The 25,079-nt window shown below is 42.0% G+C and overlaps 1 protein-coding gene across 3 annotated transcripts; it reads right to left on the bottom strand.

Moving 5' to 3' along the window:
- Positions 1–3,364: 3,364 nt before the first annotated feature.
- On the bottom strand, positions 3,365–12,907 carry LOC122086341. 3 transcript variants are annotated; one of them, XM_042655105.1, is made up of 3 exons: positions 12,349–12,907; positions 7,802–12,124; positions 3,365–3,619 (listed from the first exon to the last, which is right to left on the bottom strand). In XM_042655105.1, exon 2 carries the CDS (start codon positions 12,042–12,044, stop codon positions 7,851–7,853), a length of 4,194 nt encoding a protein of 1,397 aa, XP_042511039.1. In that variant the 5' UTR covers positions 12,045–12,124; positions 12,349–12,907; the 3' UTR covers positions 3,365–3,619; positions 7,802–7,850. The 3 variants fall into 3 exon arrangements, with proteins under 3 accessions (XP_042511039.1, XP_042511037.1, XP_042511038.1); XM_042655103.1 differs by having other exon boundaries at positions 7,802–12,098; XM_042655104.1 differs by having other exon boundaries at positions 7,802–12,070.
- Between the last annotated feature and the right edge of the window lie 12,172 nt (positions 12,908–25,079).

Raw genomic sequence — 25,079 nt, 5'->3', positions numbered from 1 at the left:
GACAACTTCAACTTGAAAAACTGGCACCTAGGGGAGGAGGCTGTGGAATCAAACCCTATCGTATACAAATGTGTGTTGGTAGGTCATGGGTGTGTCTCGGAATAGTTGGCCACTGGCCCTACTAGCGGGCACAGTAGCAAAAAAAAATGTGTATATATGGCAGTGGATATGTTTTGAGTAGCTATATCCTTGGGTCATGGATAGAACTCAGCTCCCTCAGTAATCAACACAAATGTATTTCAGGAAATAGCCTACCCTTGGGTTCCTTTCTTCCATGGGGAGGTACTTCACACAAGATGGCTGAATCGGCAGCTGATCCATTAAAAACAGACACACGAGAAGACTTATAAACCTGACATGGACAGACAGAATAAAGGGAGTTGCCATGCCTGAGACCCAATAGTTGAAGATTTGAGTCCATCAGAGTACAGGAAAGAACGCTATCAACCCAACCAAACAGTACAATGACGACAATGTAAATGGCCAAATGACCACAGCCTCTCTACCTGTAAGCATTGGGCAGTGTAATATAACAGACCAAGCCATTACCATGGATGGCAGGATTGCCGGAGCTTCGCTTTTCAAAACTAAACTACAATTGCTCTAATTTCAGATGCACATCCAATGGGAGGACCCGTTCATTTTCCACCTCCAACATAATACTCCAATATAAGGATCAAGGATGCAACCTCTCTCTTGAATATACATTTTGCAAGACATGGAAATTGACAGATTGATATGGAGATCGAACAATAATATAAAGTGGACAGAAGCATGCATTACCAAGGATTTTAGTTCAAGACCACATAATTGGTACTCTAAATGCTCCTCCCAAATTTCAAAGAGGGCAAAATCCAAATCCACCAAATCCACAGATCCAACTGGTTACGAGGGCTCAATAAGTCTCAAAGTGGCACAACCACCCATCTTTTTTTCCCTCTCAGAACTATGGAACATATTGTCTCCCTTAGCTCCACGTCGTTTGGACACCCATTATGACTTAAGGCTCAATAGAAAGTGTGAATAGTTCTGTCGTCACAATGCAGTCTTCTTTAAGCATCAAAGAGCAGCTGTTGCAGATGTGAGAAGGCAAGATTTGCTTGGGAGGCAGCCTCCAAACCCTTAAAGAGGATGAAATCACACCTGAGCAAACCACTGCAAGAGGATCTGAATAGCAGCCATGCAATTTCTACGAGTTACTCTATTGCCATGACATGCCATGAATTCCACCATTCAAGGAACAATGTTCAATGTTACTCTGTCTGGCACTTATCATGTCTGTGTGTGCATGTGTGACTCTAGGCAACAGCTTTATGAAATAGAGAAATTAAAACATTAAAGACAGAAGCAGTGTGTGACAAAGAACTGGACTAGTCAACCTTAGAGAAGAGTTCGCGAACGATTATTTTTTGACATCCATAAAAAAATAATCAAGATCAGATCACATTAACAGCCATAAAACTAACCATCACATTATGATAGTCATAGAGAAGTGTGGTACAATAAGACTCTCATTCCAAGGATTCTCCACACTAAAAACGATAATTTTGTTCAAAATTTTCTTTCTTCCTTGGTAACAGATTTTAGTTTTCAATAATTCTCACATTATTTTGGGAAAATGAACAAAAATAAAACCACAGTATATCCCACGATAATCAGGGATGTTGTACACTTCAGCTCAATATCGAAATAATTTTACCAGTGATCTGCAAATTTGTACATCTGCCTGTGCTTATGGCCTCAGCTTTGAAACCTTCTAAATTTCCTCCCTCATTTCACAAGCTAGAATAACATTAGCAATATGCAAATTGACAATGTAAGCATTATATCATCAATAAAAAATCATATTTTCTAGATGGAAAATGTCAAGGGACTCGAAGGTCAGCCACCTAGAGGACCCCCAAATTGGATTGGCCCTCATGGAGTAAGAAGTTCCTCAAGAATAGGCAATGAAATAGGAGATACCGCATGAACAAATCCAATTTGGAGCTAAATAGCTGATCCTGGGGTCATCCTAGCATTACTCTTTCTAGATTCATCACAACATCATAAAAACTTTTACTCAACATGCAAATATAATTGAATGCAATCAAAGGCATTAACTTTTAGAACACCAATTAGTATTAACATCCAGGATTGAGAAATAAAAGATGTAATGAAGGTACATTTCTACCACAGTAAAATGCATGTGCAATAGGAAACAAACCAATGATTTATATTTTCCCAAATACACTTTTTTAGTTTCAAGGTGCATTTGTGTCAACTTTCAATGCATGAGATTCATCTGCCATCTTCTCCATTTAAGGGCATGAAATTCTGCATCAATTATCACACAACAGAATGTAGCTGACAACAATAGCCAATTGCCTATTAAACCTATGTTTGTCATCATCATCGACGATCATCACATGTTGCATTTTATTCTCCTATCTGGTTACCTTTTCACAAAAATATAAAAAAAATCCAACATTAAGCTTTTCAATGAACAATCACTGAATCTAGTTATCATTAAGAATATAGATGTCAAATAATTTAAGACCTTACTTTTTTGCCCTTTTAATATAACATACTTCAATTTTCAATGAAGGCAAATCATGTCATTTCACACATGTACGTGAACAATGTGCAACAGCTTTTGATAATGGCATAAAGATAAAATCACTTTCAATTATTTTGAAAACCCTTTTTTACCCGACTTAAAAGACTTTTGGGAATAAAACAAAAGGCAATCGAAAGAAGGTTACAAGTTCTAAATACACACAACAACCACTGGTACAAAAATGTCTAGAGGACTGCAATGTCCGGTATCCAAAGAATACCACCACTTCAAATATAAAGAACGGATGAAATTTTCACTTCCGCCCTCGAAACAGAAAGTACCCATTCAGATGCTGGGGTTCCACCAGATTAGTAACACTGCAGCCTCTACCCGGAAATGTTATATTATAAGAACTACTTTCCTCAAAATGTTTCAAATTAAAAATTTTATTTCAAGGGTCAAGGTCCAACTGATATTACTCAGTTTTATGAGACAAAATGTTAGCCTTAACAACAGTACGGATGACAATGATCAACACATCCCTGACTTGAAGGGTGGATCAGCTGATTAAATGTGATGAATATGAGAATGTAAAACATCCTTAAATGAGGGAATGGACAATGATAGGAGAGAGAGAACAATCCAGTCCAACACCCTTGAGATGTCATAAGGAGCATTTGTCAGCTTAAGGTGGAAGAATCAACCTCCAACGGTCATGCCTCTACTCCATGGAAAAATCTAAACTAAAAATCCTGCTAGTTTCTATGACAACATAGCAATCTTATCCAATGCACCACAGTGACTAAGCCAATTGATGCCAGCTTCTGAACCCAAAGAAACACTGCAGTATTTTGAAAATGAATTAAATATTTTCCTTAAAAAAAAAACCTATTTGTGAGACGAAAAAGGCTAGGTAATATTCCACCTCTGGAAAATATTTTTTGGCCTCAACAAGTTGCCCTTGCTAATTTACAATTTCGCAGGAAAAGAATATACATGTAAAATGCCACACCTCCACTGTACACACATCCACCTCGAATGGGATTAATCATGCCATGTAAATTTGCTGAGCTTCTAAACCTGCAAAACATGCCAACATTAGAACTGTGGAGTGAAAAAGACTAACTGTATGCATCATAAGTTTATTATCATATATCAAATGAATTCAAGAAATATATAAGCATGAAAGATGAAACTATGTTGCATATGATTCGAACCTGAGGTAGCAGGTTGATGCTATAATTCATACATATTTTTGATAAGGCGCTTCATGTTTACAAATATGTCGTGAGTTTGCAATTTTGCATATGCCTTTAACTCGTGGAAGTTCCTAATTGAATGTGTCATGTTGCTCTTTGCTCTATGACCTTTTATTTGTTATTTATCTATTCTTTGTGCACCTTTTTTTTTTCTTTTTCTTTTTCTTTTTTTTTTTTTGGGGGGGGGGGGGCGCGGTGGGGGCGCTCAAGGCTCCACTTGCTTAAATGGAATTTTTTTCTGGAAAATAGACTTCACTAATGAACTTATTATCTCTCCCAAACTCAAAAGAGCATAGCTGTTTCCCAACCACTGCAGGGTCTGGGGAGAGTCAAAATGTATACAACCTTACCCACTTCGCGGAGAGCCTGTTTCCTGACTCAAACCCAGGACCACCTGGTCACAATGGAGTAACCTATCTTCTCTACTTTATTTTTTTTCTTATTTCAGTTGCAAACTGTTGTAATATATATAACCAGAGACTAATCATCTCCAGAATCCAATACAGACCAGCACTAGTTAAATGGAACCTTGTAAGGTGTCAGGAAACCATCCCCGTCTGACCCTGACTATGTCTCCATTATCAAACTCCAAGAACCTGCAAGCTGCATCAGGTTTAGCCTAAGAGGACCCAGTGGTCATTGTCAAACATGATGAGCAATTCAATCAGCTTCCTCATTAATCCTTGCTTTAGGTGGCAAAGAAATTAAAGCAATGGATTTAGGTATCTGAAATCCAAGATTAATCTCAAATGAACTCCTTGGACTTCTATGGACAAAAAACTAATTAGGATGAAAACCGTACAATCTCACCAAAACAATTCAAGAGAAAGGGTACACTTATGCAATTAAGACTACCCAGTAATGCTTAGGAAGACTTCATTTTGGGCCAAGGATGGCTTCTTCTATGGACCTTGGGTCACTTGTTCATGGGGCTAATTTGTAACAGGCCTAAATTGTAAGCCTATAAGGTGGGGGTGAAGTCAGTAGATGTAAATGTAGTTAAATGTTTGTGTTAGATTCGGATACGTAATATCCTAATGTTGCTGCACTCAACCTCAACTGTTGCTCTCAACTTCTGGTGATAAGACCATGGATTGAGAGAGTTTTGGTTTTCTCTCCTTGTTATATATCCAGTCCCTTGACACCCTTCTTTTCTATTGATTCCTAAAAAATGATCCTGGTTATAATCATAGTTCTTGCTTCTACATTCTTCCTAGAACCCTAAACTGATGATGCAGACTCGGGGTTTCGATCCCACTCGGATCGCTTATGGGCCACCAAAAGAAGAATTAACTCAAGTCTAACAGTTCAATGGCAATCTTGTAATTTCAGAAGCAATTGTGCACATCACATGTAAACTACTAAGTCAGGGGGACAAGCTGGAATAGAAATTAGAAGTGGGGGGCATTCTGGAATTACCAAAGTGAGTAAGGAATTAATAGAACACAAGTTCAGAAAAGATGAGGGGGGGTAACTGTAAACATTACTAATTAGGTCCCTTAAGAATAAAAGAAGAGTCATCTTCTTCCTTCTCACGATACTAACCAGCAAAGGTGGAAGACCCAGCACCTTGCAAAGGAGAGATCTCCTTTCGCTCTTCTCTGTTAGGCCTGAAATTTCAGACATAGGATTTCCAGTCAGAGCTCTATCAACTCCAGTAGGTAGCTACTCGATCAGCAAGTGGGAAACCTAGTAGGAGAAACCTGCAGCAAGAGTTGACGATGACCTGTAGAGCCAGCAGTGAATCTTGATTCAATTCTCACAGTAGGACGACCCCCTTTGGAGACGAGAACCTAGGGTTAAGGTCGTAAAAAGGAAGGGAAATCTTCGACCAAAACCTCATCCCAAACTGATCACACATGAAGGAGATCGAACAGCTTGGGTAGGGCTGCAACTATCGCCAGAAACAGGATAGTTCCAGGTAAAGGGAAAATACAGCAAAAAAATAAGGAAGAATTAGAAAGAAGAAGAGAAGAAGATCAAAGGAGGAGAGAGAGCTTCACACAACTCATGACAGCCATTGATTCAACCAAAACATTCATTCCATTCTCAAACTCAACTGAATCGATGGGTACAAGCTGCTATTTAAAGACTAAAATCAACCCTACTTTCCTACTCTGAAATTGAAGGAAACTTCGAATCCACCTCTAAATAGAAATAGAATCTAACTTTAATAATGGAAATAAAATCTAAATTTGAATCTACCTACTAACTTGACTGACATCCTCTCTAAAAATAACGGAAATATATATACTCACTCAAATTAAAAAATTATCCCTAATTGAATCAACGCCCAACTGCATCAATTGCATTATAGTTCTTTAGAATTAAAGGGTATGATTGGTTTGGCCCAAAGTAACAGCACTAGGAGCGGTTTTGAAAACTTTGGCATTGACTCTAGGAGTAAGGTCACAATTGCAAAGTAAGATGAAGTAGATGTTTTTGAGAGATCTGATGGACTTAATAAGGACACTTGGTGTGGAGAAGACTTGTTAGTTCTCCAAACAAACAATTAAAGAAATATATCTAATGGAAGAGGTACAAGGATTTTATAACAATATGCACACTTATTCTTCTCCCAATTTTATCTGTAGATGCAAGACAAAAAATCTTAAGATCACCCATTGATCGCTTAGTGCTATTTTTAGTGCCTATTTATGATATAAAACTGACCCCAACGACAAATTAAGTACCAAATCTGTACAAGGACTAAAATGAGCTAGAACCCACGTCACAAATAGAATAATAATACACCATAATAGAAGGAACTAAATGAAAAGCAACAACAGAATTCGTTTAACTCAGCCACCCCATAGTTTGACCTACTCTTCATCATGAGTGTGGTCAGTTGTACCAATGGATGCTTGATCAGTCTAGTGTGCAGACAATTTACCCATAATTGATCCTGGAAATAGCTGGCTCCAATCACATGGGGCATATCAAATGACACGTTAGACAAAAACTATACGAAAACAATTAAAAATTGTTAAAGGTTACACACGATAGTGGATAGGGGGTGTGTCCCTATCGTGAGTTGCTTTGAGTTGTATAATTAAAGTTTATGTCTATGTTATAATTAAAGTTTATGTCTATGTTTCTCTTTAGTTATTTACTTTTGAGTGTAATTGTGTAATTGGACCTTGACTAAGAGTCCATTACTGAAATACATTTTAAAGGGTAAGCCTAGACCACGATAGGTAGATACTGAGTCATATCGTGTTCCACCATTCTTCTCCTATTCTCTATCATAATGTTCTCTATTCTCTCTTCCCTTGTTCTTCCTTGATCCTGGTACTCTAGATCAAGTTTTGCTACAAAAATTATTGAGAGAGAGAATGGGGGAAAATAGAGCAAGTAATAGGCTGCAACACTCTACCAAAGAAAAATTGAAATCACAAATTAACAGTTTTGCAAAATCAAATGTGTATATTTGAACTTTTACACCAATAATATGATAGGCTGCACATAGTTCACCTGAAGAGAGATTGTTCAGATTGAACCCCCCCAACAAAAAAAAAAAACCATCACGTATTAAAGACTTCCAATGTGTTGCTGTAACTATGTACCTACATTTACTCTACTCTTAAAAAAATCTGATATCCCTAAGAAGCTACGAAGTGTAAAGGGAGGGGGGGGGGGGAGACATAAATCGGTATACTGGTCCAATAAAACATCCAGTTAAATATGCATACTTGTAACTACAGCCACTACACAAAATTCTATGACTAAGACCTTGTTGTCATGCATCAGCCTCAATCTAATGCAACAACATCACAGATTGCCATATAGCAAAACAGGTAGTAACCCCCACCCTTATCAATGATTCACTACCCATACTTACAACTTACATGCATCAATACCATGTAAACAAATCCATTTATAGAAATAAAAATAAATAAAATAAAAATCTACCAAACCAAAACTTACACTTGAACTAACAGTAACAAATCCAAGGATATATTGATAATAAAAAAACTAAGAGGCATAGTAAATTAGAGGCTACCTGGACTGATCTGGCAAAACTTGGTATTTCACCAATGTATCTTCTATCTTCACATTAAGCTTGCACTCAAGAGCCCAACTGGTCTTTCTCTGCTAAATGTTTCATCATCAAAATCTTCATTTGTGGAATTTTCTTGACACAGCAACTTGTTTTCCTGAGCTTCCCAACCCATTGGACAACCCAGATGCATGCCACCTTCTGCAGAGCTAACATAGGACTCAACATTATCCTCCACATTTCTCTTGGAATTTCTGTATCCAAGCTCTTCTCCTAACCCTTCATGAATAGGTGATGGCTCAACATTGAGATCAGAGCCCAAATCAAATCCAGCAGTTGGCTCCCTAGACCCTTGATAAGACATATTTAGTGCCCCAGTGTCTGATTGCTCTGTGGCATCTTTTCTTTGTCTTTTCCATTTCTTTGTAGATGAGGTCCCATCATCTTCAAAATCTTCTTCTTCTCTTTCCTTATGTAAATAAACCCATAACTTCCTATCTCCATCAAATTGCACACAAGGATCTCGTTCATAGTGTAGGCGATCCAGCGCTCCACTAACAACTTGGTTTATTTGTGCATCAGAGACATTTTCCACAATGTACTGTGAATCTCTTATCAGCGTACAAACATCTGCTCGGGTGCCAATACTTCCAGGCAACCGAGCAGCCGCATCCCTCACAAGACATAGAATCGTAACATGGGGTGGCCGATCAGGTTTAAGCATAAAATGGTCCCGGGCTTTGGATGTTGGCTTACCACCACACCTTCTCAGAGGAGCAACAATGGATTTTTTACCATCTGAAGCAGTGTATGAAAAGGCCCTGTCAGGAACAGAGTACCTAAGAAGTTCCTCCTTCCGAAAGTAAGCCCTTACTTCTTCAGAGCTTGGGCTGATAGTGGTGAGACTCTTCTGAGCTCTTAGGTCCCTAAACCTTTCCTTCTCATCCAGGTTAGGCTGCATTAATGTCACAGGGGGAGCAGGAAGGCTTCCTATTTGCTGAAGAGTTTCTTGACCGCTTTTCAGCCAGTTAGCAAATGAATCAACCAACTTCACAAGCATCTTGTGAGGAAGACTCCAAGCCTCGGAAGAGGTTTCTTCTTCAAAAACCTCAAGGTCTGATGAGCTATCAGTAAGTGGTCCAATCCAAGACCAACATTTTGTAGATTTTTCATAGCAGACAAGCGGCTTCCAACCCTTTGCTCCCAAAGGGGCTGTTTTGGATGAAAATATCTTCAGTACTCCTCTGACCAAATCCTGCAGTGGCTCCTGCATCTCAAGAATACAAGGATCTCCGGGGTTTGATTTCACACGGTTGACAATCTCTTGAATAGTGAGAGAGAGCAAAGTCTTCTGTCCCGCAAATTCTGAATTATTCACACCCATGTTAATTCTTTCATGCTTTCTGCTCTGATCTTCATTATTAGATTTTTTCCTTACATCACTCCAGCTAAGATGGTTACCGATATCTGAGCCATCTTCGGCATTAGGAGTAATCATAGCCATGCGAACTGCTGAAAGAAGATGTATAATGGAGAAAGAGAAGCCAGTATGAACAGTTGGAGTGATCAAAGTAAATGGCTTCGGAAGTGGTTTTGCAGCTGCCTCTACATCTGTAGCCCCTCTTTCTGAAACAAGTGGCTCAGAATTTTCAATAGCCAAAGAATCTATTTCAGCCTCCACTTTCCATTTTCCACGTTTCTTCAAGGATGTTGGATCATCAATCTGCTGCTGAGGACTAGACTGCATTTGTTCAGATTCATCTGGCCCATCCATGTATTTAACATCAGCCTTGCCCTTCCGCTTCTTGGAGTTGCCGCCTAACAAGGGAATTTTTGATCCTTCACGATGATTGGTTAAGTAAGCATCAGAGTTTTGACCTTTCTTCCCTAACCTATTGGTCATTCCATGGTCATCCACCAACATGTGTTTTAGATGCAAGTCATTGTCCTCCTCATCAATGTAATCATGCACATAATTTGACTGTGGGAAAGAATAATCATGGTCAACTTTCCCTTTATGCTTTCTCTCTGCAGGATAGGCCTTTGACGATGGCAGGTGTAACCTTTCACCAGGTTCCCCCTTCACATTGCCATTCTTCCCCAGTTTGTGAGTTTTTTTCCTGTTATCATCAGTCTTGGCAAAACCAGCAAACCCACTCTCCTCAGTAATTCCAGTAGCATATGTGCGCAGGGAATTTGGATCACGAATCTTTCCCTTTTGTTTCCCTTTTGATGAGTAAATGTCTACATCCGCCATATGCAACTGTTCAAGTGCCTCAGCGTACTCCCTATCTTTCCTCCGTTTACTGCCCTTTTTAGGATCTGCCACCAGTTTCATTGAAGTAGACCGATGACCTGCCACACCCCTGGCATGCCCTAGCTTATTTCTCAAAGGGTTGATTTCTTCTTCATTGACCTGCTCTGATGAGTCTGAGTCTGTTTCCTCAGTTTGGGCAAACATATTGGTACCTTTACGCTCATCCATGTTAATCCCTCCATTTAGTGCAGACTTTCTCTTCACCTTGTCTACTGATGCCTTTGCTCTATAATCTGAAGCGAACAACGTATCATTCATCTGGGTTGGAAAGGTTCTATGAGAATTGACTTTAGTATCAAGATCCACATTAGTTTTACCGCTTTGAAACTCCTTCCCCATCTTCCACTTTTTGCTTTTAACACTCCATTCATCATGCTCAACCGGATAGTCCACATCAAAGGCTTCTTGAAGAACTTTATTGCGCTGAAAGGGTTGCCTCCCAGTAGACCAGTCAGATCGATTTCCTTTTAATAACAGATGCTGTGCTTGGTCTTTTGTGGCCTTCATCTGATCCTTGGCAACAGATTGCTGAAGCTTCTCAGAATACTTGGCCTTTTTCCCAGCAACTCGAGAATAATAATTATATGAAGATCTTTCACTATTTGGTTTAGCTTTCAACGGTTCTAGTTCTGCCATCTGATTCATATTCCTGCTCCTACCCTGAGAATGTAAATCATTCTGTATAGCCAGTGGTAGCCCCATCAAGCTTTCAGCAGCAAACTCATCTTCACTTTTGAAGAATTTGGATTTCTTTCCTGGTTTAAACAAACCAACTTTAGACATTGCATCTCCGCGGTTTCGGTCTCTCCGGAGATCCACTTCATATGGATGTTGTTCTGCATCTTCCTCACCTCTTATCTGTCCCCTTGACCGTGGAGCATATTCTGGATCATACCCTGATACCTGATCTTGCCGTGGACGAGCTAACGTCGGAAGATAAGCCCTAGATTTACTATCCAGGCCATGCTGAATAGATGAAGGCAAGTGCCCCACCAACTCCTTCACAGAAAGGGCCTTCGACCCAGCAAACTTCAAAATCCCTTTTGGATTTGACCTTCCATGTTTTGCAGTTTCCAGGGCTATATGCCTTCCCTGAGAAGAATTATTCAAGGTCGGGCTCACTGAATATATATCACGGCGGCCCATCTTAGGCCTGAGTTTGAAATCCTTCAGTCTCTTGCCCCAGAAACCCTCACCAGATTCATCCCTGTCGGAAGTGTCAGTCTCTAACCCCGTATCTTCCATCTTTTCATACATCAGACTTCTCTGACTTCTCATTATGTTCAGAATCCGAAGCCTCTCTTCAATGCTGTATCCTGCATAGTTCTCCCAGGCATCCCTTATCTGTGTAAGGCTACTGACCATAGAGTTCTGATACTTGCGCAGAATGTGGTAGTGCTCCCGCTTCCGGAAGAAATTCAAACCCTGTCTATAAAGTGTTACTCTTGGTTCACATAGTCCCTCCTTCAAAATATCAAAGAGCTTGGCCACTGGGCTTCCAAAATGAAAATTGTTGCCAGAGAACAGCTCTTTCAAGGTATGCATAAAGGTCTCCTGGTCCATGTCAGGAAGGTACTCCGCCAGGGCAAAACGTTCCTCCTCAGTCAAGCAATCATTCCATGCGTCCAATGTCAGAATTTCCCCCAAATCCGGAAGATCATAGAGCTCGTATGGAATACTACAGTTACTACCACCAACTTGACAAGATTCCTCCCCAGCTTCCCCCAATTCAGACATGTCGAAGTCATCAGAACCAGCCCCAGAGTCCACATCGTTGTCCTCATCATCATCATCATCGTCGTTATCAGATTCTGAAGTAGAGCTTCGCTTGTGAAGCTCATCCTCATCAGTCGACACACTATCTCTACTCCCCGGAGAAAACTCCCCATCTATCTTCGAAACCCTAAAGTTATTCTTTACAATCGCCATAAATGAAGAACAAAAGAAAGCAGTCTCTGCAACAGTATCTCAGTTGTTACCCTCCTAACCAAACCAGGAATAATCAACCACTATAAAAGGCAAAAAAAAAAAAAAAACTATGATAGAAAATACGAAAGGAAACAAGACTCTTAACCATAGAGAACAACAATCTATTCTTGCAATGCAACAGACTTATAAATCGAAACCCAAAAGAACTCCGAAAAAGAAATACAAGAACCTAACTAAACTTCCAGCTATCAATAAAGGCAATAAACAGAGAACAGAGAAAAAAAAAAGTGAAACCGAATAATACCTAATTCGTCATTCCAACAGCTTAACGATCGACAACGAACAGAGAAAGTTCAGATCTTCAACCGGAACATGGACGTCGATCCGTAAAGAAGCGCCAGAGCAATGGAGACATCGATGCCTGCACCCTTATATCGCATCTCTGAAAACCCTAAAACCAGAAGAAGCAGAGACAGGTGGAGAAAGGAACGAGGCAGTTATAAGTTAGGGAGAATGAGACGAAGAAGACGACGAGGACGTGGAGTATTATCTGTCGTTCGATTGGAAGAGAGAGCGACAACAGATGAAAAGACGAAAGAAGGCAGGAAGAGAGAGAGATAGAGATAGAGATAGAGTATGTGTGTGTGTGCGTATACGAGAAGAACGAGGAAGAAGAAGAGAGAAGGCAATGGTTGAGAGAGAGAGGAAAAGGGTTTTGGAGTTGGTCGTAGGGAGACGACGACTCGGAGCCGAAGCCGAGACCGTTGCAGGGGTAGCGCCCAGCGTACCCCCCCGTGGGTCAGATCTCGGCCGGGTTTTCGAATTCCCGGCCGCAGATCTGACCCACACTCAGCCTAATGCTCGTACACCTCGAGACGTGTTTTTATTACTTCCATAACAAAATTACAAAGTTATCCCATCTTTAGTCATTTCTTTGATTGAAACACCCTTCCAGTTGTCTAAGGGCCCATTTGATAACGTTTTCAGAAATACATTTCTACTGTTTCTATGTCAATAAACGACAATAACGGAATAATAATCATTCGATAAACCTGTTCCATTTCTGTCGTTTTTTGAAACATAAATAAGAATTTATAGTTATTTATGGTTCAAGAAATAGAAACAACGAAACAAGTTGAACTTGTTTCACCGTTTCTTGAAACAAAGATGAGGGCCATTTTAACCCCAAAAACCTGACATTTTCCTTCAACAGTCGACGGTGCCCCATTCCCTCTATTGTAAACACAACCTCCTCCATCGTACCAGTCCACAAAGTTGCACCTCCCAGAGCATCGATTCCACTGATTTTCACCCTCGTGAAGACGATTGGAGCACCCGTGAACCTCTGTCATGTCTTCTCATCTACCAAGATTCGTCGTAGGGAGCTGCAAATAGATGTACAAGTGAGTTGTAAAGGAAGAAAATGGAGAAATACAAGAGAGGTGGTGTCGATCGAGCTTCTATCACGAATCGTGGTCGCACTAAGGAAAAGTTCGAGAACCCCAAGTCGGCGATCTCTTCTCTATTCGGCAAGAACTTAAGCTGGTGATTTCTTCTCTATTCGATAGGAACTTAAGTCGGCGATCTCTTCTCTATTCGGCAGGCAAAATTTTCTTCTGAGTTCGACAAAAACTCGTGATTCTTGTTGCAGGTTTTTGATTTCGATGGTTGGAGGTTTTGATTTTAGATTTTTCAAGCCCTAATTTTGTTGAAAGCTGTGGAAATCTATAGGTAGGGTTTATTTTGAGCCATTTTTGCAGTTGTCTTTCGACTACTACAGATCCGAGTGATTCGAAGCTGTATCTCGAAGATTAGTAAGGGGAACACCTGCAGATAAGTGATTTTAACCATTATTGATTTTTCTTTCTCTGCACAAGTACTTCTCTGCTACTGTGGATTTCCATGCACATGAAGTTTATGAGTCTGGATTAATTTTGTATAATTATTTTTGGGTTTTGTATTATGCATTAGAAATCGGCGGTAGCAATTCTTTTTCCCTTGAGTTTCTTTTGGTTTATGGTGATATGTTTATCTTTTGTTTGATACATTGTTGTGGTGGATTTCCTGTCATACTACCTCATATGTGCACCTTCTTGTTTGAGGTGTTATTCGGCACCAGAAAACTTTTTTTTTTTTTTTTTTCCAACCATTGGATCTTTGAGATATTCCGGGATTTATCTCCCTTGACTACACACATCATGTACAAAGGTTTGTTCTTCATCTCGCCTTTGGATTGGTAGACCATAGAAGTTACTAAATTCTGAAGATTATGGAGGCATTCATCATCTGCCAATCTAATCATTGGATTTATAAAAATTTTCAAGTTCTTCTCATCCATTCTGGAGGCATTCTTGACCCCATTTTGAAGATCATACTATCAGATTCTAGAAAATTTTGTTTGTCTCCTTTACTAGTCATTGCATGATTTAGAAAAACATTTCTCCATTTTTTTAACATGGTGGATCAAGCAGGGGATCCCATATGAGTGGAGATGTCACAAAAGCCAGGCTGAAGGAAGACCTTCAGTTTCGGTTCAGCCCACAATGGACAATCTCTGTCATCTTTGCATATTTACCAAATTACTTGATGATTTTTTTTTTCTACAAACATCTGATTAAATGATTTTCATAATTGATGGAATCAAATTTTGCTTCGGGTGATGAGTAGATTTCATTTGGATAATGGGTATATATCATGCTATATCCTAGACTCTGGTATGTGTTATGAAGGAAACGCATTGACTGAATTACAAGTAAGATGCAATTATTAATTTCCGGCCATTGTAACCATCATATGTAAGTTCATTTCCCTTTTACATACAAGTCTCTAGCCTCAAATGTATTTCTTCCTTTAAAATCTGCTTTTTATTGATTGTTTGACCTTAAATTGCAGAATCTAAAGATGGTGGTATTACACGTGTAATATCCCACTTCTTAAACCCGGTCTGATTTCGTGGTTGAACCGGTTTAACCATGCAGGAACCGAGCCAGAGGATGTTAGAGCGAGTTCCTTATGGGCTATGATGGCACGGGTGACCTTAAACACCGGCTGGCCCGACAAGTCCGAGCCAGTGCCAGAAGAGACGGGAGTGCCCAAACCGTGTACGTGCACCTACCATAAGGCTATGTACGGATAGAACAGGTATGATATCCGTATTTTAAGGTTATATACGTATGCTACATTGTATGCTTGGGGTAGGGTCCGAGCCGAGGTCCGAGCCCGGTCAAAATCCCAAGTTTTGACTCTTGGATGGGTATGTCAGGTGGGTACACCCACCCACCTGAGTGACCCATCCATCACTATTCACTTAAGTAGGAATAGTATATAAGCTTTATGACTTCTTTTCTTTCCTTTTATTACCCTCGTACGTTTGGTGAGAAAAGTAAAGAGGAGAGAGAAAAAGAAAGGGAAGAAGAAAGGAAGAAGAAGAAAGGAAGGATTTCAGCGGCGCCGAAGCTCGATCTTGCCATTCCGGTGCCGGGAGAGTAATCTTCAACTCGAGATCTACAGTTGGAGGTAAGAAAAGCTGGGTTTTATGAACATTCACCATACCCAAGCTTTAAACCCTTGATTCGAGTATGATTTCTTAAGATCTTGTAAACACCCTTTGAAATGATGGATCTAAGGTTTAATAGATGATTTATGTGTTGATCTTGAAGGATTTGAAGAGATATTGACAAGGTAGAAGGAGCATTGTGAGTTGGAAGTGATTTGGAGGGTTTGAAGTCATTCTTGAGCAAAGAAGGTAAGATGGTTCCCCTCACTTGAATCTAACTTAGATCTAAGCTAGAACCATCCTATAGGACTTTAAAGGTGTGAAGAATGGGTGGAGAAAAGCCCCATTTGGGTCCCCAAGGAATGGAGGAAGATGAGAAGAAACTGGGGTTTTTCCGCCAAAACCGGCGGGTACAACCGGTGGGTCCCTACCCACCTGAGACACCCACCCGAGAGGACCAGGGGGTCCCTGGCCAAACCGGCGGGTAGGACCGGCGGGTCCTACCGGCGGGTCCCTACCCGCTGGTCCCAAACCGGCGGGTTGGACCGGTGGGTGGACAACCCACCTGAGTGACCCACCCGAGTGGACAGAATTTGATTCTTAGGTCCGATTGAGCCCAAATCGGACGTGGGACCTTCTTTCGACGTTCTAAACACGATTTTGACGTCGGATTTCATTAATTTTGATTCTAAATTGGTGAAGTACTAACCCCGCTCAATTTTGTTAGGTTCACCAAAGCCTTCCCGATTCGCTCCGGATCTCACCCGTACCGAGCGGGAATCCTTGTACGCTACAAGTAAGTGGAGAGAGGGACGTTTGGCCTTGTTTCAAGGCATTTTTTTGGCATTCATATAACTATATCTAATTTAGTCATGTCATCATGAATATGCTATATAGATTAGTCATTCCACTCATTGATGTGCATATATGCTATGTTTACTTTCAATTGCAAATTAAATGAGATGTTATATGTTGAATGTGGACATCATGTTGCATAATGCATTGATAGATTAGATGCCGTGGTCGGCTTGGAAACGAATGCATTGGTGGCCCGTGGTATGGGACACGGAGGCACTATGCAGTCGTACTGCATATAGGAGCATGCGGTATTAGGATTCTCACCATCCCGTGCTACGACCCTTCCCAACAGGGGTTGAGGTGTTGGGTTGCCATTTGGGGGAAGCAGGGGTCGCGGTTGTCGGACACTGTGGCGGTTAGGCATTACGCCCGGCGAGTCGTGTAGGACAGCCGGCAACCCCGGTGGTATTTCAAGAGGGCCAATCGTACTGCTTTTAAATTGCTGGAGTCAGCACTGTCATTTAATTTATTTACATTTCTGTTGAGAGCCGGTGGACGGCATTGTCTTTATTTTTTTTCCGAGTACTCACGGTGGGCCTTCTCCAACAGCCCTATGGGCGTATCGCGGGAGGGAGTTCGCGGCTCGTACCCGGAGTATACGCGCACTGTGGTTGTAGTAGCACTAAAACCAAAGACTTAGTAATGTTGATTAGGTGTATGTGATCTAAAATGATTTGCATGGCATGTAGTGCATATGATGTGTTGTGATGTGTGGACTGTTGTGTGTGGTCCACCTCTCTACTTACTGAGCTAGTGAGCTCATTCCACGTGTACACCCCTTTTTAGATGATTTTGCAGGTCATGCATCTGAGGAGCTTGGGGTGGGTCCCGCAGTCAAGTTTCCTGAAGAGGACTGGTGGACCCCTGAGGAGTTTGAGCACGGCGTAGACTGCGCGTGTGAGAGCTGTGCTGCGAGGACAGCAGTTCTGAGGCCGAGCTGAGCTCCAGCCTTGAGACCGAGCCGAGCTGTGTACTCTGATGATTTTGGTTAATTCTTGTATATACTTGATATTTGAACTTTATTCTTTTTGTGTATATATTATGCCTTCAGGCCCAAATGTATATATTTATTGTATTACCAATTGGGTATCAAGTATATGGGAATTATTTACAGGTAAAACTTAGTCTTCCGCTGATATGATGAATTGATGTTAGTGTGTGTATGCTGTGGTGGAATACAGTATCTGATGATCCTGGCAGGTTTGGGTTAACCGGTGTTAACTCGGTCACCGCTCCGGTTCAGGGTGAACGGGGTGTGACAAACGGTGGTATCAGAGCGTGATGCTCTGCTCCACTCACAGCATACCATTAGAATCCCGTAGATTCTATAATAGGAAAATGGGGTTGGGCAAATATAAAAGCTTTAAAGATTAAAAGTCAAAGAAAGGAAGTATAAAATTGAGTTATATTATAAGTTGCATTCATGGCATGCGTGAGTGTAGATAAAAGGTAATTAGGTTGGTACTATAACCTATAAAGTGCTATTTCGACGAAATTTCGGCAGCATAACGGCGTAAAGTGGGATTTCCAAAAATTTTACACAAAACCTGATAAACAACAGATAATAATATAACAAAGAGCATAGATAGAAAGATCACATCACCACAAAACCACACAGGAATTCCACATATGAAAACATTATAATAGTCCAATATCCAAAGATGTTTCATTCCATAAATGAAATTCAAGTTACATCGCAATTACAAGGAATGAGAATAAAGAAAGGTACAATGTCTACAAAAAAAGAGAAAAAAATGGATAAATAGCTGGGCGGCCAAGCTAAGCCTCACTGGTCGTCATCATCGTCGTCGATGATCACCACGTTCGCTGGAGGCCTGGAGTTAAAGTCGAAGCGGTGATCGTAATAATCTAACCTCGTGTTCACCAATCGTACCTCCCTCCTAAGCCGGCCATAATCTGCTGAGATGGCGGTGGCCCTGGTGTCCAAGTCCTGACCCAGCCTACGGAAGGAATCCTCCAAGGTGATCTGCCGTGAGGCAATCTCGTCCAGCCGCCGCAGTATCTGAACCTGGCCATCCTGCAAGGCCCGCATGGAGGCTGTCCTATCCTCGTAGTCGTAGTCACCACTCCCAGGTGGTGGGGCTCCATATGGTGGGGCTGTAGCTCTGGAAGAACTAGGGCCCGTACCTCTCGATGCCTGAGGCACCTCCTCAGGGATACTGCCGCCCATCAGATCTGCCTCCTCGTCCTGAGGAACGTAGTCCTCGTCCTCCTCACTGGACTCCTCCTCCATGAGGACATCCTCTACAGGGGCAGCCCTCCTACCCCTACCTCTCCGAGCTCCCGATCTCGGAGGTGAATCCATGAGGGTGTGGAGACCCATCTTCAAGAGGTTGCTCCGATCGAACCTATCGGCCGGAGTCTTCCCCTCCTCTCCGCTCAGATCCACCCTGAAGAACTCGAAGATCCTGGTGAGGATCCTGCCGTAGGGGAATCCTCCGTCCTCTGGGTGGGAAGCATGGTGCTCCATCGCTCTGAGGATGATATAGGGAAGGCACAAGTGCTCCCTGCCTCCCTCTGCGGCCGTAAAAATACAAAAGGCAATGAAAGCCGTCATGAAACCTACCTGGTTCCGATGACCTCCCCTGGGGAGCAGGTTGAACTGGATCAACCGGGCGAAGAGACGGACCTCAGGGAAGAAAGATGTCTCGGACTCCGGGCGACTGCTGCTGCCGCAGATGGTCTCGTAGATGAAGTCCGGTGTCTCCATGCTCATGAACGGTCCCTGAGGCCTACTCCTGGGGGGACTGTAGTATCGGTGTCCCGCCGCCGATATACCCAGAATGCTGGCCAGGGTGTCTACCGTCAGCTGGATATCCACTCCCCTCACCAGGCTGCTGACAGTGAGTTCCCCGTACTGATATGACACCTCGAGGTTGCAATAAAACCGACGGACGAGCTGATCGTAGCACGGTCGGTCCACCTGAAGAATAGTGTCCCAGCCCAATGCTGAGAACCTCTCCTGAAGCTGGGCCTTGTGGAAGTCCTCGACTACCACGGTCTTTTCCATCAACACTGGCCCCTTCAGGAAGATAGGCCATTTGGCTGCGGCCTCGGCACTAGTGAAGTGCTCCTCATCGTAGTCTGAAGGGTCAGACTGAGCAGGTGCAGGTCTCCCTGTGCGATGAGCTGAAGTGCTGGTCTCCGCACTTTTCCGCTTAGAAGCGGTGGTCTTGCGTCGAACACCAGAGGAAGATGGTCCTCTGCCGGTGCGTGAAGACATCCTGACAATAAGTAAAGAAGTTGGGTTAGTACAGTAAGAAAAGACAGCAGCATTAAAGAAGGGGAAATTCAAAACCCAATTTCTGCAAAATGGGAACGGCAACGATCTAGGAAGGATAGAAAACTTATGACATGAAACATGGTGATGGCAACGCATGGAAACGTGCCAAAACAGTAAAATGACAGCAAAGGACAGCAAAAGCAATAGGCATGAATGAAATGGGGAAATTCAAGTCCATTGCGCAAATTGGAGTAGAATGGAGTGAAGGCTTGAAACCCTAGGTCTAGAATGAAATGCCATAGTAATGGGATGATGGGATTGCAAGAATATGCCCAAATGGACTATGGAATTCCATGAGTACAAGTATGGAGGAGAATCAAGGAAACCAATGCCAAAATAGGGATTTTCATGAAAATGAATGAGGATTTCAAGCATAATGGATGATTTCAATGAAATCTAACTCATATCTAGCGTAAAACAAGCGGAATGCATTACAAAGGAATCGTCAATTTGAACAAAACAGTAAGGATTGAAGAAACCCCAAATTTGGGAACCTAGGGCATCAATTTGGGGTTTTTCTCCAAATAAAGAGTGATGAATCCCATAAACTACAAATGAGCACAGTAGAATCATCACGGACACATGACAATACTTTTCTATGGGGGGAAATAGAGAATGAAAGCCTATAAAGTAAATCCAGATCAAGCATCTCACCCAATTTGAAATTCTGGGAAAAGAAGAAGAAGAGGAACTTACTTGGATGAAGACGAGTTAACTCTTCACTAAAGCGCCGTGAGGATGAGCGGAATCGTGAGTTGGAGCGCCGAGTAGACTCCCAAAATCGTCCAAGAGAAAAAAGGAAGGAAAAAGAGAGAGAAGAGAGTGAAGGAAATAAAACAAAACAGGGCCAAAAGGCCCTGTTTTCGCTTTATCGGCCAAGACCGGCGGGTCCAGACCGGCGGGTCCCTACCCGCCGGTGACACCCGCCGGTTTGGGTGTTGGGACCGGCGGGTCAGACCGGCGGGTCCCTACCCGCCGGTTCATCCCACCGGTTTGGACAGAGGAAAATTTTTTTTTAAAAATTTTTAGATTTTCTCCTTTGTCTTTTCCCTTCTCTTCTCCTATTGTGATTTCATTGGTTTTAGGGTGGAAATTAGACCTATGATCAATGGGCTATGGTCGAGTGGGACCATTAGCATGTATGTTGTGAACTTTGCCTGTATCTTGGAATTGAGCTATGATTAATTTACAGGCTATCATACACTACAACACCTCACATAATGGCATATGATTGTGTGCCTAAATCAGTCTACGGTGTTTAATCAATATGGTGTGTGATATGTTCCAGGTACAAGGATACGATGGTACGTACTAGATCCGGTAGTAATGCCCGAGGTACCTCGCGAGGTCCTCGTCGGGTCGGTCGACCACAAAATCCCAGAGGGGCCCGTTCTGTGGGGCATACCTCACCTCCGCTACCTGCAGAGACCCATGGTCAGGGTGGGGCACATGGGGACCCACCTATGACTGCACTCCCAGACCCTCCACCGGTCATTACACTGGGAGATGTTGCTACAATAATTCAGCAGTCTCAACAAGCTTTCCAACAACAAATGCTTCAGCAACAGCAAGCATTTATGACTGCCATCCAGCAACAGTTGGATCTTTCTCAACCGGGTCAACCTCCCCGGGTACACACTCCACAAGACCCACCTGTCGGGTCGGGAACGGGACCACAAGTGGGTACACCTCCAATCCCACCATTCGGTATTCCTCAGCATGGGATGCCTCATCCTTATGCCTACTATCCTACCTATGCTCCTAACTTCCCGGCGACGAGTAATACGTCAAGGGTAGTGGAGTCGTTCAAGAGGAACTTACCACCGGTATTCTCTAAGGTGGGGAGTGATCCTCTAGAACCGGATCAATGGATCCAAGAATTGGAAAAGATATTTGAGGTGCTTGAGTGCACAGATGCCCAGAAGCTCATTTGTGCTGGGTTACAACTCAAGAAAGAGGCAAATTCTTGGTGGCAAGCTTCCAAGCCTATATTAATGGCTGCTCATCCAGAACCTACTTGGGAGCAGTTTAAGGAGTTGTTCTTGGACAACCACTATCCGCGCAGTTTCAGAGATCGGAAAGAGACGGAGTTCATGGCCTTAACTCAAGGAGGTAAGACTGTCCTTGAGTATCAGCAACAGTTTGAAAGTTTATTCCATTTTGCCCCAAGGCATATGCGAACAGCTGAGGAGAAGGCAGCAAGGTTCCTAAAGGGCCTAAAAGCGTCTATTGGGTCTGTGCTGGAAGTCTTGGATTTAACCGAATATGGCCAGATTGTACAGAAGGCCAAAACGATGGAAGATAAGCAAAAGGGTGAACAATCCCTCACTCCTGGACTGTGGAAGAGATCAAATCCATTCCCAGATGTGGGAAATTCCTCCAAAGCATACCGTGGATCATACAGTTCTGGGCCTATGTATAGGCAGCCCTATAGGCCATCTGACTACCCTTCTAGGCCAGTTGGTGGTTCGGGTTCTACTTCCTTTCGCCCGAACACTAGTGTGGCACCTACAGCTTCAAGGCCACCTCGACCTTCATCTGCATCGGGTCAAGTGCAGAGGGGCCCCGCTCCAGTTCCGACGTCTCAGATTCGCTGCTTCAACTGCCATTCCTATGGGCATTATGCGAAAGACTGTCGGTCCCGACCAGCCTTGCCCTCCAGTCAGCCCTCTGCTTACCGACCTCCCTTGCCTCGAGGCAATCAACCGCAGGGAAGGATGTATGCCCTATCAGCCGAGGAAGCTGAGGCTAGTACAGAAGTTGTAGCAGGTACATTTTAAATTAAGAAGTTCATTATGATTAATGTTGATGACCTGCTGAAATTAATATACACCGTTATATTAGGTATCCTACCCATATCGGGCATACCAGCCTATGTTTTATTTGATTCAGGAGCTACTCATTCATTCGCATCTAAGAGATTTGTTGGGAAGCTTGGGATGTCACCCAGGATCCTAGACCAGGGAATGATTGTTAGTATGCCTACTGGTAAGATTGCACAGCTGAAGGAAGTGTATGGACCGTGCCCGGTGGAGATTAGTGGGAAGAACTTTGATGCGCAACTCATTAAGTTCAATATACAGAATTTTGATGCTATATTGGGTATGGATTGGCTGTCGGCTCACCGAGCTAATGTGATCTGTGCGGAAAGGCTGATTAAGGTAACAGATGACGAAGGGAAAGAGTGGGTATACCGAGCAGATACCATGAAAAGAGTGCGGAAGGTTCTGGTCTCCGCTCTTCAAGCAGTAAAGTTACTAGAAAGTGGATGTCAGGGTTACATAGCCTCGGTACTCGATGTTGATGCAAGAGTTACACCTCTAGAAGAAGTAAAGGTGGTTAAAGAGTTTCCCGATGTTTTCCCAGATGATCTGATGCATTTACCACCTGACAGAGAGTTGGAGTTTGCCATAGACTTGACTCCTGGAGCAGCTCCAGTATCTAAGGCTCCATATAGGATGGCACCAGCTGAATTGAAGGAGTTGCAGATGCAATTGCAAGAACTATTAGAAAAGGGGTTTATTCGCCCAAGTGTTTCACCTTGGGGTGCCCCGGTGTTGTTTGTCAAGAAGAAGGATGGTAGTCTGCGTATGTGCATAGATTACCGAGAGTTGAATAAGCTAACTATTAAGAACCGGTATCCATTGCCACGCATCGATGATTTATTTGATCAGTTGCAGGGAGCCAGAGTATTTTCAAAGATAGACCTTCGGTCAGGCTATTATCAGCTCAAGATAAAGAGTAGTGATATACCCAAAACAGCATTTAGGANATCACATTCATTATGTATTATATGTTTGACAAAAAATTTAGGCTCTTTTTTGCTTCCAATCTGTCTTTATGGTGTTACTAATTATATTTTTTTCACTTCACACATTATAATTTGGTATGAATTGTAGTATTTGTCCTCTACAGATGTCTTCAAGTGACACCGCAATGGTAAGATGTGAATATTGTAATGGTTTGTGCGATAAGGTCACAATGAAACATGGGCCTAATAGAGGTAGATCGTACTTCAAATGTCCGAGGCATAATGAATATTTTATGTGGATAGAAGAATTTCGCTTATGCGATTGTGGCGAGGGACAATGTAAGGTTCGAGTCGCGAAGACAGCGGTGAACTTTAATCGTTGATTATGGTGTTGTCCTAAATCCAGTGGGGTATAACTATTATCCTTATTTTTTGAAAGTAAGATATTTCCACCTTTATTATGTGAATACATTTCGTAATTCAGTTGAATGTAATTGCAGGCCCAAGAATGAGGTTGCAATTTTTTTGAATAGATTTATGGAGACTTTCCTTTAACAAGTGCACTTTCATCCAATTGTGGAACAAGCAATTCGATGGTTAGAGGTCACTCTTCTTCATCAGCAACGTCCTCTAATTTTGTGAAAGGGTACTTGAAAAGAGCAATTAAAGGTGAAGAGGAGAAGTCAAGAGTATTGAAAAACGAAATAGATGTGTCTGAGGAAAAACGAAGGATATGTACAGATATCCTAGATGCAATTAATAATATGGACATCAACAAAGGTGGTAGTTATCGGGTAATGACAAACTAGTTAAAATATGTAAGACATTGCGTACCCGGAATATTTACATTATATTAGTATTGTAGGTTAATATGTTTTAGTAAGAAAAATATTTAGATGTAAGTTAGAATAAGAAAACTCGAAGGTCGTTCGGTCGCTTGTCTTGGTAGAATGAAGGGTTATGAGTTTCTATGACAATTAAATAATGTGGAATTTTTTTGATTAAAATAAACATCAACTCATGTCCGAAACGTTTTCAGAAACAAAATGTATCAAACACCTTCTTTTCCGTTTCTGTTTCTAGAAACAAGTATTATCAAACACCTCCTTTTCCATTTATATTGTTTCTTGAAACAGAAACGGCAGAAACGTTATCAAACGGGCCCTAAATTTATCTCCAACCCATAAAATCAAATTTTATAGTCACACGTCCGAACTGGGGGCGTCAAGTGTCTAACTGTCAACTGGTCGGATCCTATTGGCTCAATCGGGCTATTGGGCCATTTACATCCGTTCAGATAATCAGGTCTCATATAGATCAAGACATAGATATGTTTCTATTTGATGGGGTCCATAATCGGATTCAAGGTAATTGAGCTATAATTGGGCTTTAAATGGGTTAATTGACAATACGGGATATCGAATACTAGAAATGTAGGGTCACATGTGAAAATTTCTTCTTTTAATTTTATGGGAAGAAAGCGATGATAAATTTTATCAACGGGTTAACTAATTAGAATTGCAGAATGTCCAAAAGAGCAAACACTCTAAATATAAAATTTTCTTAGTGACATCTTCATTCTTTGGTAAAGGATTTTCTTAAGACTTTTTTTTTGGGGGGGGGGGG

The sequence above is a fragment of the Macadamia integrifolia genome, chromosome 8 (genome assembly GCF_013358625.1).
Source record: "Macadamia integrifolia cultivar HAES 741 chromosome 8, SCU_Mint_v3, whole genome shotgun sequence".
NCBI lineage: Eukaryota > Viridiplantae > Streptophyta > Magnoliopsida > Proteales > Proteaceae > Macadamia > Macadamia integrifolia.
The sequence above is the reverse complement of the archived record's forward strand: the minus strand, read 5'-3'. Positions and strand labels throughout refer to the sequence as shown.

Coding starts and splice junctions, on each gene's coding strand:
- LOC122086341 (XM_042655105.1), bottom strand. CDS start 12,044: ATGGCGATTGTAAAGAATAACTTTAGGGTTTCGAAGATAGATGGGGAG.